The sequence below is a fragment of the Symsagittifera roscoffensis genome, chromosome 5 (genome assembly GCF_963678635.1).
Source record: "Symsagittifera roscoffensis chromosome 5, txSymRosc1.1, whole genome shotgun sequence".
NCBI classification, from domain to species: domain Eukaryota; kingdom Metazoa; phylum Xenacoelomorpha; order Acoela; family Convolutidae; genus Symsagittifera; species Symsagittifera roscoffensis.
Genome location: NC_087066.1, coordinates 34,928,145 through 34,942,527, shown reverse-complemented (window position 1 = coordinate 34,942,527; position 14,383 = coordinate 34,928,145). Strand labels below are relative to the sequence as shown.

The following is a 14,383-nucleotide window of genomic DNA, read 5'->3' as shown; positions in this document are numbered from 1 at the left end:
AAAAAGTACCAATCATAAAATGTACTTGAAATTCGAAGAGCTTTAAGTCCCTATAGTTTTTCTTTGAAATTCAAAAGTACACGTTTTTTTTTCAAAAAAAAAAAGTTTTTTTTTCTTAGTTTCTTTGAGTTTTCTTAATATTTTGCAACAGACTGTTGGCTATGTTCATTGAAATTAACATCACATGAACTGTTGAATTCTTTTTTGACAAATTTTGTTTTCAACTCCATGCAATTTTCTGCGTTCGATTTTGATGCTTCAATTTTGCTCTCCTAATTTTCAGTTCGTTATGGATTAAATACCTGGCGCGGTCTATTCGTGGGAAAGTAGACAAGCGTTCATTATTTACTACGCGTGACACTATCTGACCTAGATACAGAATGGATGAGTTTGAATGTTCCATTTGCTGCGACACACTCGATGATCCACGCCTGCTTCCCTGTGGACACATGTTTTGCGGTCCAGGAAGGGGATGCATTTTAGCGATGAACAAAAACAATGTATCAGTTGACTGTCCAAATTGTAGAAAGACGCATTATATCAATGTGAAAGAACTAGGGCCGATCTATGTTCTTAACAACTTTCTAGTAGGTCAGAAAAAAATTGCGGATGTAGAAGACAAACAAAAGCGGAGTCTGAGCTCTGGTTCAAAGTCTTGCGACAAACATAGCGACAACTTCCTGTCCTATTTCTGTGATACCTGTGATATCAGTATCTGCGAAGTGTGCTGGGGGAACGAACACAGTGAGCATAAAGTGGGGCTCCTGAAAGTTAAGCAAAAGAAAGATGTAATGGGTGCTATAGAACGCGCGAACCTCGAGTCAACCATATCTGTGTATGAGAAAGTGATTGGGGATAATCGGAACAGAAGGCAAATGATGCTTGAAGTTCTGACTGAAATTGACGTAGTGAACCAACTGCTCGGCGCTAGGACTAAAAGTTTACTCGAATTGAATGAACTTTGTAAAGAGTACGTTGGACTAGATTCAAATTCGGCGAAATTGGCAGATTTAGGAGAACAATTGCTGGAAGATTTGAAGATTCATCAGAGAAACAACAAAGATGATGAAATCAAGAAGAATATCAACCAAATATCGAAGGAAAGCCAAAAGAAGTTCAAAACCTTTGTGAACCTCTGTGGTCAAAATGAGAAGACTCTGAATGAGATGAAGCAGTCGAATAAACAAGCTGGGTTGAAAATTCAAAAGCCTGATTCTGGTGGAAAAGGTGACGCCAGAAGTGAGGTTTCAGCTGTGGAGAAGGACTTAAAAGCAGCATGCTCAGGTTCACAGGCAGCATGTGGTTCGGCTGTTCGAGTTGACTCAGTTTCGAATGCTCTCTTGAATATGGAGGAACAAGTGGAATCAGATGGCAATGACAGTGATGCTGGAAGTGAGGCCTCCAGTGCTGTGGGTGGTGCCTCTTCGCAAGCGGCGGGTCCAGTGCGGCCTAAAAGTGGCAAAAATAGACGTCCTAAGCGAATTGAGGGATCTGCAACAAGTAGAGGTGGCGGATCAAATCAGCGTGGTGGTGGCGGATCAAGTCAGCGTGGCGGTGGGGGATCAAATCAGCGTGGTAGAGGAGGCCCCTCTTCATTGGTTGGGGTATGTGCTTCATACATGTATCTATTTTATTTTTCTATTATTGTTTGATATTCACTTGATATAAATGTTTGTAGTTTTTTGCCCTGTGAGTCCATTAGCATTTTCACTCGCGTCTGTAAGCGTTGAATCTAATGATGTTTATCTATTGAAAACGATTTGATATGTGTGCTTTTCGATTGTTCAGTATTCGAATTCTATGATCTAGATTTCTATTCTATGATTCTACTTTTTCAGGTGAGGTTTCCGGGACCTGGAGCCCCGGCGAACTTGATGATGCAACGACCACAGATGTTTCGACACGAGAGACCTCCATTCATTGCACCACCAATGCCTTCTCCAATGAATCCTCTGATGGCTAACATCAATCGTCCTTTATTGCCGATGCAAGCTCCTAGTCAGAATGGCCCAACGGGAGATCACATCCTAGATATCGATAAATTTATCGTTTACATCCGAGGAGATCTGTTCGCCACTAGCCACAGCCTCGCCTACACTGTCTCAGAGGAGTTTGTGTTCGCTTACGGAGTAGCTATTGACATCTCAAGACGATTCAGTCCCATTCCAAATCTGTGTCGTCAATCGAAGAAAACAGGAGGTGAACAGGTTTACTTTTAGACTGCATGATTTTAATTACACTAGCCAGCGTAGCTTAACTTGCAATTGAAAGTTTTCATTTGGTGGCTCTTTTGCTATAATCACGATCGGTAGCATTGGTAATTTCGTAACATCTGTTCTCTGCTTTAATTACTGTTTGCCGAGCGTTAAACTTTAGTGGCACAAGTGGAAGGACGTGAGGCTCCTAGTCTCCGAAGGACGTGAGGATCAACGCAGCCCGCAGTAGTACTTTAATTGTTCTGACTTTCGAAGAAAAGTGAATGTGTATGCTCGGTGTGGTTCAGTCAATTTTCGCCGATCAAATAATAGTTTTCAACAAAAATTTTTTTATACCCCATTGAAGATATCGACTTCCTGAGTTCAAATTTAAAAAGATATTTTACCTCCTATTATTTTCTGTAAACTTCTGGGGGTTTGAAAATTGCCGAATTGGCCATGTTCTGGACTAAATTATACGCGCTTTGAATAATTTATTCATTTTGCTGAGAGCGTAACGCGAATTATTTATGCGTGGCCAATTATCCCGCGCAACAAAATCGTTCCAAATTTATTCGGTCGTTTTAATTTTGTACGACTCAAATTTGATTTTTGATATTGTCCAAAATTTATAGATTTTCGATATTTCCTTTTCCCAAAAACTATTCGATATGAATTAAGGAACATTCGGAACATTCAGGGCTTTGCCCTGATATAGTAGCAGTCTTGTTTATATTTGTGGAAATTTTGGTGCATGGAATTGGCAATTTATTAGCATCTATAGCTGCATCATTGGTGGCTAGTGTTACTTTGATACTCGTGGTCGCAGGTTCGAATCAGGCACATGAGAAAAGTTTTACTAATTCGAGGCTTATTTCTACTTTTTCTAATTTTATTTTATAGAGCAACTTTTTGTCATTTTCTCGCTAGTGTTTTGAAGCGCAGCTTTGCCTCTGTGTCAACTTAGCCATCCGTCATGAGGTTGTTGCAAATGTTTTTTTTTACGGTTAAGCGCGAATATGAAATGAATCTGCTGGCTAATCGGTCACAGGTGACGTGATCTTCAAATGATAGACGCAAACAGTTGACTGACTCGGTATTGCTTATAGGTGATCTCCACTGCTTCGCAGATAGCAGAGTCCAGCCACAGAGATATATTTACACTCTGATTACGAAGCCGCAGGGAGGAAAGAAGTGTGACTTTCACTCTCTAGAAAGGAGTTTAATGTTAATGCGGGATCATGCGAAGCGGAACAATGTGAAGACCATCTGCATACCGAGGACGCTTGCCTGTACTTCCATGGAAGGACTCAACTGGGCATCAGTCGAAGTCATCCTCAAAAATGTCTTCTCGTATGGTGACATCAACATATTCGTGTATTCATCTACATGAAGCACTGACGCTCTCCAGCTGTTTATCAATGAGCAAAACGTTAAAATTTATTGAAACTTCATTTTGTCTATCGATAATGGTGACACAAGTTTGAGAGTAGTTTTTCAAGATCATTCGGTAGGGACAGAATTGCTGAATTTTCAAAGAAAACATGAAAAAAAAACAGTTTGAAAATTTTGATCATAAAAAACCTTGGCGTGATCATGGACGGTATATACTTAAGGCATATATAATGCTCTTATTTAATGTCTAAATGTCTACCCTTAAGAAGCGAAAAATTGTCTATGTAAATATACACAATAATTGTTTAATCAGATGTTTTTTTATGATATTCTTCGCTTGAAAGACGGCACGGTAGCGCACATGAGTTATCGTCTTTCCTCAAAAGTGAGAAGACCACCGATGAGATTTGTTTAGGAAATTTTTCCATGTTTTTTTTTCCAAAATCGTCGATAATTCAAAATAGAAAGATTTGACCGAACGTTTTTTGTGAGAGATTTGTAGCCCTAGAAGGAGCTCTGTTAGCACATTGTATTTCCAATGGACGATTGCGAAGTGCTATTATGTTTCATTTCGCTGACTTTTGGAGTTATTTTAGCTGGACTATTGGCTGAAATTATTGGGCTTGAACGGCTGTAAGTATATATTTAAAAATTAGTAGTTCATGTTTTGTGTACGATTGAAAGTTTTCTTATCAATTTTCAGCGAACACAGTGAGTCTTGTGCTCTGCTCCGAAGTGATTGAAAAAAATAAATGTGATATGCCGAATATGATCCAATAGTTGTGGCAATCCAATTCGATAATAACTTATTAACTTTCTTCTCATTGCTTCTTTAAACTGAATCTTAATTGATAAAGTCAAGCTGAAGCTTCAGTTAATTGTGTAGATAAGCTAATCGGTTGATACAATGGACGACCTTGGTAACTATTGCAAAAGGGGGGAGGTATTCGTCACAAGGCTCATGTGTCTCATATGCTTAACCGTTAATTCTTTACTAGGTATCAAAGGGAGGAAATAGTTAACAAGATCCCAGAAATAATATCTGTTTTTACATAAAATTCAGTTCAATCATTTCATTTAGTACTGAAATATATGCTGCCTGTGCAAAACAGTTCTAGTTTGTTGTTTTTTTTTCTAATTACATACTGACGTAACCTTTTTATTCTGACGTAACCCCAAATAAGTGTAAAAGAACGGAGTGGTTGAGACTTATATAGGTCTTGATGGTTTTTTGTTAAGAATTGAGATGTAAGTAGTTCAGACTGGTATAGAGGTCGCGATAATTTTTACACAAGCTAGGCTTGTTTTTACATTGGCTGGTCTTCTATGTGTTTGCATATTTCGCTAGTCTCTTTTCTTCTTACCCCACGTTCTACGGCCTCCATAGTTTTCAGTAGTGTGATTTTTGATCTATTTGTGAATTTTTTCATTTTCTCAAATAATAGAAACGCAAATATGAGATGAGGGTTTCAATCGATAGAACAATTTATGGGAATCTCCCGTTTTTAAGCGTCTACTGCCCTAAATTCCATAGAAACAACTTATCGCCTCAAACAAACCCATTTTGTTATTTTGACATTTTGTTAATTTTTAAAATTGAGTTTTCTCAAAAACTGCTCCGCCAAATCGGACATTAAGCGTTTAACCGATTGAGAAACAGTCAGTTAAGCCAATCATCCCTGTGCAAGCGGCTATGCCCTGCGTTTTGGAAAAAAAGTGACTCTAGACAATGTGCAGTTTTTGAATTTTTGTACGTTTTTTGGAAAATTATTCTTTTTTTAAAACTAACCAGTTGATTCTGAGGTTGATAGCTCATTCAAACTAATATGTTGCTTAATTTTTGCTTGCGCAATTTGCCTAGTTTGAAGAAAAACTGATATAAATTTCGGAAAAATTCATTTTTGGAATTTTTGCCGTTTTTTGTTTCTCGAAAACTACTAGCTAAATCTGATATCAAGGTTTCAATCTGAAAATCAAGGTGTGGACGTGTTCCCGGCAGAAAATGCTATTCCCATTTAATATATGCATTTAAGAATGTTTATGGTTTTAGGAAAAAATTTTGAATTTTTGGTCGCTGTTGCAATCTTTCTCACTTTTTCGAAAACTCTACGTAACCAAATCTGAGATAGAGACGTCAATTGAAAATGCGAGTAGTAGTTTTCTCCTTCAACTAAGCGGTTCATCCCCTTCTTAAGCAGAGAAACATAAGAGTTTAGCATGAAGTTCTGTTTTCGAAAATGACGCATTTCCGTTTCAGTACAAAATATGATTACGCTTGCGATAAGCAATCGTTATCAAACTGGAATATAGACTTTTAAGGGTAAACAGCTAGTTTAACAGAATCACTTGAATAATTTGGTGTCTTGGTGCATAATGAATTGAAATATCTGAGTGTCTCCATCACATTAAGTCTGGAGGTAACGAATACGCCTGGGACGTCAAAGGTCCTGGGTTCGAATCTGACCGGACCTGTTTTTGTTTCAAACTGGAAATAGTCCGTTTTTTAAAAAATTTCGGCTGATGATTGTATGTTTATGTTTTGTCGGCTTAATTGCCATATTGTATAGTTTTTTAAAAATTTTCAAACTTAATTGTTGCTTTTAGTGTTCTGATTTCACTCTGTTTGTGCTGTTTGTGTTTTTGTTAAACTTGACCTCGTATATTTATGTTTTTTTTTTGTTCAAAATTTTTATTCTGCCGAAATCATATCGGCAGAATAAAGATATCGGCCGATTTTTTATCGCCTTAGTGACCTAGTTTTGTGTCGTTTCAACGGAAACACTTTTTTATGCTCATCTCTGGATTGCACAGAATGCTTAAATTTCTATAGAATTATAGTTCCAAGTCTTTCATGCTATCATTTTTTTCTGAGTTTTTTTGTTTTTTTTTCTTCTTTCGGCCTGATAGGTTTCGGCCTATATTATATCGGCTTATTGGCCGCATATTGCATTTTTCGACGTGCCAAAAAAATTTTGTGTGACCACGTCTGTGTTTTGAGGTTGAGGGTGACTTTATAACTTCTTATTAGTCCTAATTTATTTTTACACAAGCATAGCTTGTGTTATAGTTTTAACTTTCTTTTTTTATCAACCGAAGTCGCAAATATTGTTGCGACAAAATGTGTTCTTTTTGAAAGTGTTCATTTTGATCCAGCTATTAAGTACAGCCAATGCTAAGGATATTATACTATTATATTACAAATAGCGCTTTAGCTTCAAGGTATCATGGTTTTGTAGCGTAGAGGTAGGGAAATAGACCAGCAGTAAAATAAGAGGGTTCGAACCTGGGTAGGGTCGGACTTTTTTTAATGAACTTTTTCGTATACAGAATAAAATGCGTCCGCTTTATAAATTGAGACATGTTAGTTGGTAAATTTCTTTTCAAATTGACTGCTAATGCGTCATAATTTGCTTGTGACACTTAGCAATTATGCAGACCCACAGTTGGCGTGCGTCATTTAAGAAAGATTGTAGGCTCAAAGTTTTACTCATTCAGTTTTTTCCAGTGTCGTTGTAGGTTATATTTTTGCTTGTGGATGCGAAGTGCAACTTCGCCTCTGTGTAAATATTTTTTTCGGCTGTTTTTGTTTTCATTTTTGGGCTTATAAGCTTGCGGCCTATTTTATATCGGCGTAGTGGGCTCGTAATGTTTCATTTGACGAGCAAATAAAGTGTTATGAGGGTGAGGTGGACCTATTAACTTTTCAAAAGTTTGAAGTCTTAATCTGTTTCCGACTTCTGACGAGGTATTTTTGGCTATCGTTGGGTACATAATCTTCCAATGCTTATTAATTATTCTATTGTCTTGGCATGTTTTTGTTTCAAAACTAGCTATATTCATTTTAATAGATCTAGTTTTTTTTCGATTTTTTAAAACTTTTTCTTTTGTATCGCAAGTGGTGCGAAGCTCAGCTTGGCCTCTGTGTTAAAAATATTAGAACAGGTAAAATCATTAGTTGCTCCACTAGTTTATTTCCAAGAGGCCGTGGCGCAGATGCGACGACGTGAGACTCCTCATCAACAGGCCGGATATTCAAGTCGGAACGTTTAAATAAATCTATTTTTTGATCGAATTTTTGCTGCGTAACATTGGCACTATGATAGAAACTGTAGCTGCTTTATCGTGGTTGGTGTTAGTAAAATTACAAGCGTCGTGGAGCAGATGTGAGAACGTGATACTCCTAATCTCAACATTTTTTTCATTGTGTATTTTTAATCTTTTCCTTATTTCACTTTGTTTTGCCTGTTTAGAGCTTTTTTTGCATCTTCTCCGCTTGTGTTTGCGAAGCACAGCTTCTCATCCGTGCAGATTTTGCAGCATTTGCAAAATTTGACTGCATATGCAAACGAAGTATGGGAGGGGGCAGAGGCCCCACTTCAGGATTTTTACCCCCTGCCGACCCAAAGGCTTTTTCAAGAAATTCATTTTTGGCTGACCGACCCTAAAGTATCTCTGAAGCGGTCGTGGAGCAGACACTAGAACGTGATGTTCCTTATTTCACTAAAATTTGTTTCTCAAAGTGTATTTTTTATTTATTTCTCATTGCCTGTTTAGAGCTCTTTTTCGCAATTTCCTCACTTGCGAAGCATCTAGTTTTCTGAAATTGGGTTGATCTCATCAAAAAATAACCAATTACAAACTGCTCATCAAATTAGAAGAGTTGTACGGCTATATAATTTTTGTCTGAAAGTTGAAAATCTGTTTAACACAAGTAAATTTTTTTCATTGTTTTTTCCCGATGTCTGTTGGCTGTTTTTAGTGGAAATTTTATAATGCTCTAATAACTACAGAAACGCATTCATATGGATACACTTGATTATATATGCACTTATTGAGTTCAATTCATTTTCTTCGAAAATTTAGTTTCGAAAATGAATTTCAGTTTTAAGATATCCCAGCAGATTAAAAAATTTACCTATCAATGCAGTTCTTTATTGGTTCAATTTTATCAAAAATGTAAATTATATGTTGTTCTTCGGTCTACTGCTTCAAAGAGATTCGATAAGCTTTAACTTGATAAATTTCTTGGAAAAATTTTCAAAAGTTTTCAATCAAGTTCTTGACTGATAAGAATGCTGTTTTTGCTGTATCCTCTTCGTCATCAGCGAAATGATAAAATGCCTTTTAAAGAAACTTTTATCGAAATGAGTTAGTTTTATCTAAAAAGTGAGAATCACAATTATTCTTTTAACTGAATGAGTAAGAAAATGTTTCTTTCAAAATGCTCGATAGAGTTATCGTTTTTGTTCCGACCATTTGAAAATGGGGAGCTACTTTGTATTCGGATGAGTTTTAGTTTTTCTTCTTTGTTTTCCACACAAAATCATTGAACAAAAATAATTATCTCAAAATGTTGAGTGATATATTTATATTAAAGCCATTTCATTCGTGGTTTGATCGCCCTTAAATTTTTTTTTCTGTGTCGAGAAAAACCGATTTGAAATTTTTGATTTTTCGACTTAATTCGAGCGAATAAAGCAAGCGAGCAGGCTAACAACAGCTGAGTTATGCCTAGTTTAAGACCTTAACACTTAATTTTCAGCAAGTAAAATCAGTTTCTGGAGTTTTTTTAGCTGTAATTTGGGAACCAAAAACTTCAAACAATTATAAATTATTCGGCAAAAAAAAATTTTAAAAATTTTTATATATTTTTTTGTGTTTCTAGTCATTTTTCTACAAAATTTTTTGTCCAATTTGCCCCATAGTAATTTAGGAAAAAAAAACTTTCTAAACCGTAGTTTTCTAAAGACTATAGTCGGAACATTCTGCTCAGTAACCGGCTATCCTTGTTAGTTCATTTACGTTTAGTAGTTTGGCTAACTGTGCTAGCTATATTTATTTGATTTCGACCTCAACCGGTAGTTTCAACCGGGCGTGTGCGGAGGGACAGAAATGTCAAAATTGAAATAGAAAATAAAAAATAATGAAAGAGGTTTCAAATATAGATTTTTTTCGAAATATAAATCAGTTTGTTGCGCTTGCTATCTGCAAAATGAATTAATTGATTTCAGTGAATGCGTGATATAGATGGAGAACTATGTCTTGTATGATGAAATTGGGAGAGGCGAGAATACTATAGTATACAAGGGAAGAAGAAAAGGCACTATCAACTTCGTCGCTATCTACTGCATCGAGAAATGCATGCGAGCAGAAATCACAAATAGAGTCAGGCTGACTCATGAGTTGACTCACGAGAATGTAGTGGCATTCCACGAGTGGTACGAGACATCCAACCATCTCTGGATTGTAGTTGAACTGTGTACTGGAGGTACTCTGAAACAGGTGATAGAACAGGACCAACACTTGCCAGAGAACTGCATCCGCAAATTCGGAAGATGTATCCTTAGAGCACTGTACTACGTGCACTCCATAGGAATAGTGTTTAGCAACCTTACCACTCAGAAGGTTTTGTTGGATGGACAGGGAAATTTGAAGCTCAGTGACTTTACTCTTTCTCGAGTACCAGGCGAGGACCTGCAGACCATTTTCCAGCAGACCATGGAAGATTTTGAGGAAGTGACTGAGATCCACAGTTCTCGAGTAGCAGTGGACAAATGTTATGCTGCACCCGAGGTGCTGAGAAACGCCATGTACAGTCCGTCCTCTGATTTCTGGAGTCTGGGATGTATTTTGTATGAGATGTTTGCAGGAGCTCCACCTTTCAGCTCCACAAATGACGATCTGATGCATCATTTAGAAACCACTACTTTTCCGTCCCCAAGAAGCAAAGTTTTGTCAGCTCAACATACTGAAAAGCCTTCGAAGGAGTTTATGCATTTGTTGAGTGGTTTGATGCAACCTGATGTTTCTAAGCGATTCGACTGGAACGCAATTTCTGAGCATCCGTTTTGGAAAGGCAGTGTTTTGAACGAGACTATGGACAGACCAATCACTCTTGTAACTGGCGGAGAAGTATCCGAAATGGACGAACGCCTCGATACTCTGAATATATCAACCTCTAAATTAGCTCAGTCATTGCGAATGACCCAAGAGTTGAGGTCATCCCTGCGACCAAAAACTGGCGAGGATCCCAAACTTGCTCAAGGAACCCAAGGTGGTACATCGTCCAGCGTCCATCCAACAAGTAATGTAGTTAGAGGAAATGAATCTGGGATTCCATCAACTGGTAAAGTCAGAGAAGTGAGACCACACGAAGCGGCTGAGTCGACAACTCCTCGTGAGAGGGGCAATCAGTCGTCAAAATTTGATGGGAAATCAACAAACGGAAACAGAAGCGCCAGAACAACTCAGGACAGTTACAGTGTAGGGGAATGGCGCCAATTGATCTACACGAGCTCAGACCTGTCCACTGGAGCCATAATGGACAATCCAAAAATAGTCAAAGTACCGGACACTAAATTCGATGTTAAATCACTTCCCGCCCCAAGCATTGGTTTAGAAGGAATTAAAGCGCTTTCAGAAGATCAACTGAAGAATCACTTAAAGCCATTTGTTGAAGCTCTGATGCCTAGCGAAAAGAACAACAGTTTGCAGAAGACTAAATTACACGTGGCATCTTACCTGATGAAAGTCTGTTGTGACTCATTAAGCAACACGCTAATAAATCACTATAGATTACTGAACGTAGTTGTGAATCATGTGAAAAGCAACAGTTTGCAAGAGATGAGAGCAAAGTATTGTCGTCTTATTGGACTCTTAGCTCAGAACTGCTCACGTGTTAACCATGGAACCAACTTAATGGAGGTCATTGTGATTCTAACTGAAGTCTTGCGCGATAGCTTTAGGAATGTAAAGACAAAGCAAAGCGTGTTACCAGCTATCGGAGAGGTCCTGTTCCTAATAGCTGCGCAGGAGGAGAAAGAGGGATCCAGCATAGACAGCTGGACAATCCCTTCGATCTCTTTTACTATGGTGACCAGATGTCTGAGAGAGGGCGAGGAGCCAGTCACGCAACATCTAGGAGCCAAGATTGTAGAGAACATAGCGGCCACTACAGGAGTTCACTCAAACAAGTTCTCAACCACGGAAGTGGCACTGTTGCTGTGGAATATATTCTGTCACTCGTCCAGCGACTCACTGAAAATAGTGGCCATCTCTGCACTGTGCAGGATCAACAAACTAAACAGTGCAATATTTCCCAGTGTCATAGACAAAGTGGGTTTGCAGAAGGTACTGGATTCGATGGTGGCTAATTCCAAAGTACAACAGCCTGTACTGACTATGTTCCTAAGTATGTTGTCCCACGGTCAACATGTAGCCAGACTTACCCAAGATAGGGACTTTGTGAACAGAGTGATGAAAATGTTGGAGAGTCCCATTGCTACAGTTAGAGCCAAGTCTTTTCTGTTGCTGCTGATTGTGATAGAAAACAGCACTGAAATGCTTGTTTACATGTGCAATCAGCGACTGGTAGTTTATGTTGAAAGAGACTGCAAGAAACAGATGTCTGCGCGTGGCGATCATACTTCCTCTGTGAACTACTTGAACCAATGTCTGGAACAGCTGATACAGATAGTTGTGAACACTTTTCCAGTAGTGATGCAAGACGTAGTTGCAACTCTTGATAGTGTTTCTGGCCGCAAGCATCCATCAACACTCCAGATTAAACAGATCAAAAGCACTCTGCCTCTGTTTGCCATGTCAGTATTCCTCATTTCCAGCCAAGTTTTCCGAAGTAAGATCCTAAACGTGGATATTGCCACCAAACTGGGACAGCTTCTTAATCATGTTCAAATGATTGATTCGGGAGAAACATGTATAGACTCCTCAAATAGCACAGCGCTTTCCGATGAGTTCAAGAAATCATGTCTGGCATCTGTAGAATCTATCGTTCAACATCCTCAAATCATAGTTACCTACTGTATAGAAATGGTTGAAGGTATCATGCCTCCGCTTAGCAACTTAGTTATAAATAGCGATAACGCAGACATTAGACTGATGGCTCTCCTTTTGCTGTCTGAAATCAGTGGAGAAGTTTTAAGTCACTGCTTGTCTGTTGATGATGCAAACACGAAAGAGCTCAAGAACAAAGTGCTTTCGAACTTTGTAACCCTTCTTGTCCCTAATTTCGAGCAGATTCTCATCTACCAGGATCCGATGCCAGCCTATGGACTGAAGATGCTCTCCAATATACTAGAGACGTTCCCACACAGCATAAAAGATGTCGAATCTGCTGGTATACTTCCCATCATGTTCCAAGTTCTGACAGAACACGAGTCTGACCTGACAGGTACTGTCATCTTGAGACTGGTCAACATCTTTAACACAATAGTCACAACCAAAGGAGCCAATTTGGACGATTTGTATGACATGGGACTTGCAGATAGTCTCAGCTCACTATTTCTAGCCGTTGTCTCAAATATGAGGAGCTCCGATGATCACAACAGGAACAGTGGTTCTGCATTTGTAAATGATAAAGACCTAAAATCTGTGAACACTTTAGCAGCTGCTATCTTAGAAGCTCTTCAGAACCTTCTGAAATACGCATCTAATATAGTTAGAGTAACTCTTCAACAGAAAAGTGCGAATGGTGCCACTGATACATCAAAAGCTGAGGCTCTCTTGCTGCGCAACAAAGTCTTCATGCAGTTAATGTCTCCGTTAGTTCAGATGTTGATCTCGCCTGAAAGTGACATTCAGGAGCTGTCGTGCAATATCTTGTTCATCCTTGTGCAGCTCTACGGTGGAGCTGATGACACAGATGGATTAGACATTTTGTCTTCGGAGAACTTGTTTTGTATCAAGAGAGCTTTACTAGAATTTGACATGAAAAAGCAGAGAATTCTTCTACGATTCCTGAAACGTGTCTTGTCAAGTGATGCTAGTCACGTGGAGCAATGGAAAGCTAATTCTGTAGGGGTCGAGTTGACGGAGCTGGTTCAGAAACTAGCCAGTGGGTCTTCATCTGTGCCTGGTGCCACAGATGCTACTGTGAGTTCTGTGGCCAAAGAGATACTCAAAATCTTATTAGCTTGAACTGACTCAGCTCTTGTCTGACTGAGCAAGTGGCTTGTGTTAAGTTAAACTGATCGATGTCGTGTATGTCCCAAATGTAATCATAATTTTGTTTATAATTGTGTAACATGTTCATAGTGTAAATAAAATTTTCGAATGAATAGTTTCTATTCAAACTGAGAATTATCAGTTTTTTCTTTGAAGCTGTTGAGGTAAATTTTTTGACAAAGCGTTTTTGCGGAACTGTTTTTCGTCTTTTTTTCTGTATGCTTGAATTCTTAACAATTTAAGTGATTTATCGTGGTATGGAAAGTCAGATGTCCAGTTTTCACGATATTCAGCGGTGTCTCAATGTCTACTGAAGACTATCTACATCACCCAGCAATGAGTTGTATAAAATATGAGATATCTCAATGATATTAGAAAATTTGGTCATAATGGTTCTGCGCTGTAAAAGTCTGAGGGAAAAATATCGACCTGTTTTCTTGAAATGATTTGGAAAGAGAGTGCGAGAGAGAGACGTTCATTTTGAAAAGTCTTCTAATTATTGGAAATACAACCGATTGGGGCTGAGTTATTATTATCTAATCTATTATATATTTAAATACGGGTTATTGGGTGCTGTCAGAGTACTCTCAAGGATTGCGAATCTTGCCTCCAAATGTGACGGCTCAAATCCTTGTAGTTATCGAGATATGACGTTTTTTGTGATTTTTTCAAAAAACTTTCAAAATGATTTTTTTTTTCAAAATTTGAAATTCTTTAACCTGTAGTAGGGTGCTGTCAGGGTACTTTCAGGGGTTGCGAATCTTGCCTCCAAATATGAATGCTCAAATCCTTGTAGTTTTCGAGATATAACGTTTTTTGAAATTTTTTCA

General features: G+C 38.2%; 3 protein-coding genes across 4 annotated transcripts in view; all 3 read left to right on the top strand.

The window, feature by feature from the left end:
* Nucleotides 1-14,383, top strand: part of LOC134846008 (5'-3' exoribonuclease 2-like) — a 351,354-nt gene that overhangs the window by 80,273 nt on the left and 256,698 nt on the right. The gene's annotated exons all lie outside the window — the stretch shown is intronic.
* Nucleotides 288-4,064, top strand: LOC134846437 (uncharacterized). The gene is made up of 3 exons (XM_063863791.1): nucleotides 288-1,604; nucleotides 1,839-2,199; nucleotides 3,305-4,064. The coding sequence occupies exons 1-3, from the start codon at nucleotides 381-383 to the stop codon at nucleotides 3,586-3,588; spliced, it is 1,869 nt and encodes a 622-aa protein (XP_063719861.1). The 5' UTR covers nucleotides 288-380; the 3' UTR covers nucleotides 3,589-4,064.
* On the top strand, nucleotides 9,366-13,633 carry LOC134846110 (serine/threonine-protein kinase ULK4-like). The gene has a single exon (XM_063863326.1). It carries the CDS (start codon nucleotides 9,618-9,620, stop codon nucleotides 13,524-13,526), a length of 3,909 nt encoding a protein of 1,302 aa, XP_063719396.1. The 5' UTR covers nucleotides 9,366-9,617; the 3' UTR covers nucleotides 13,527-13,633.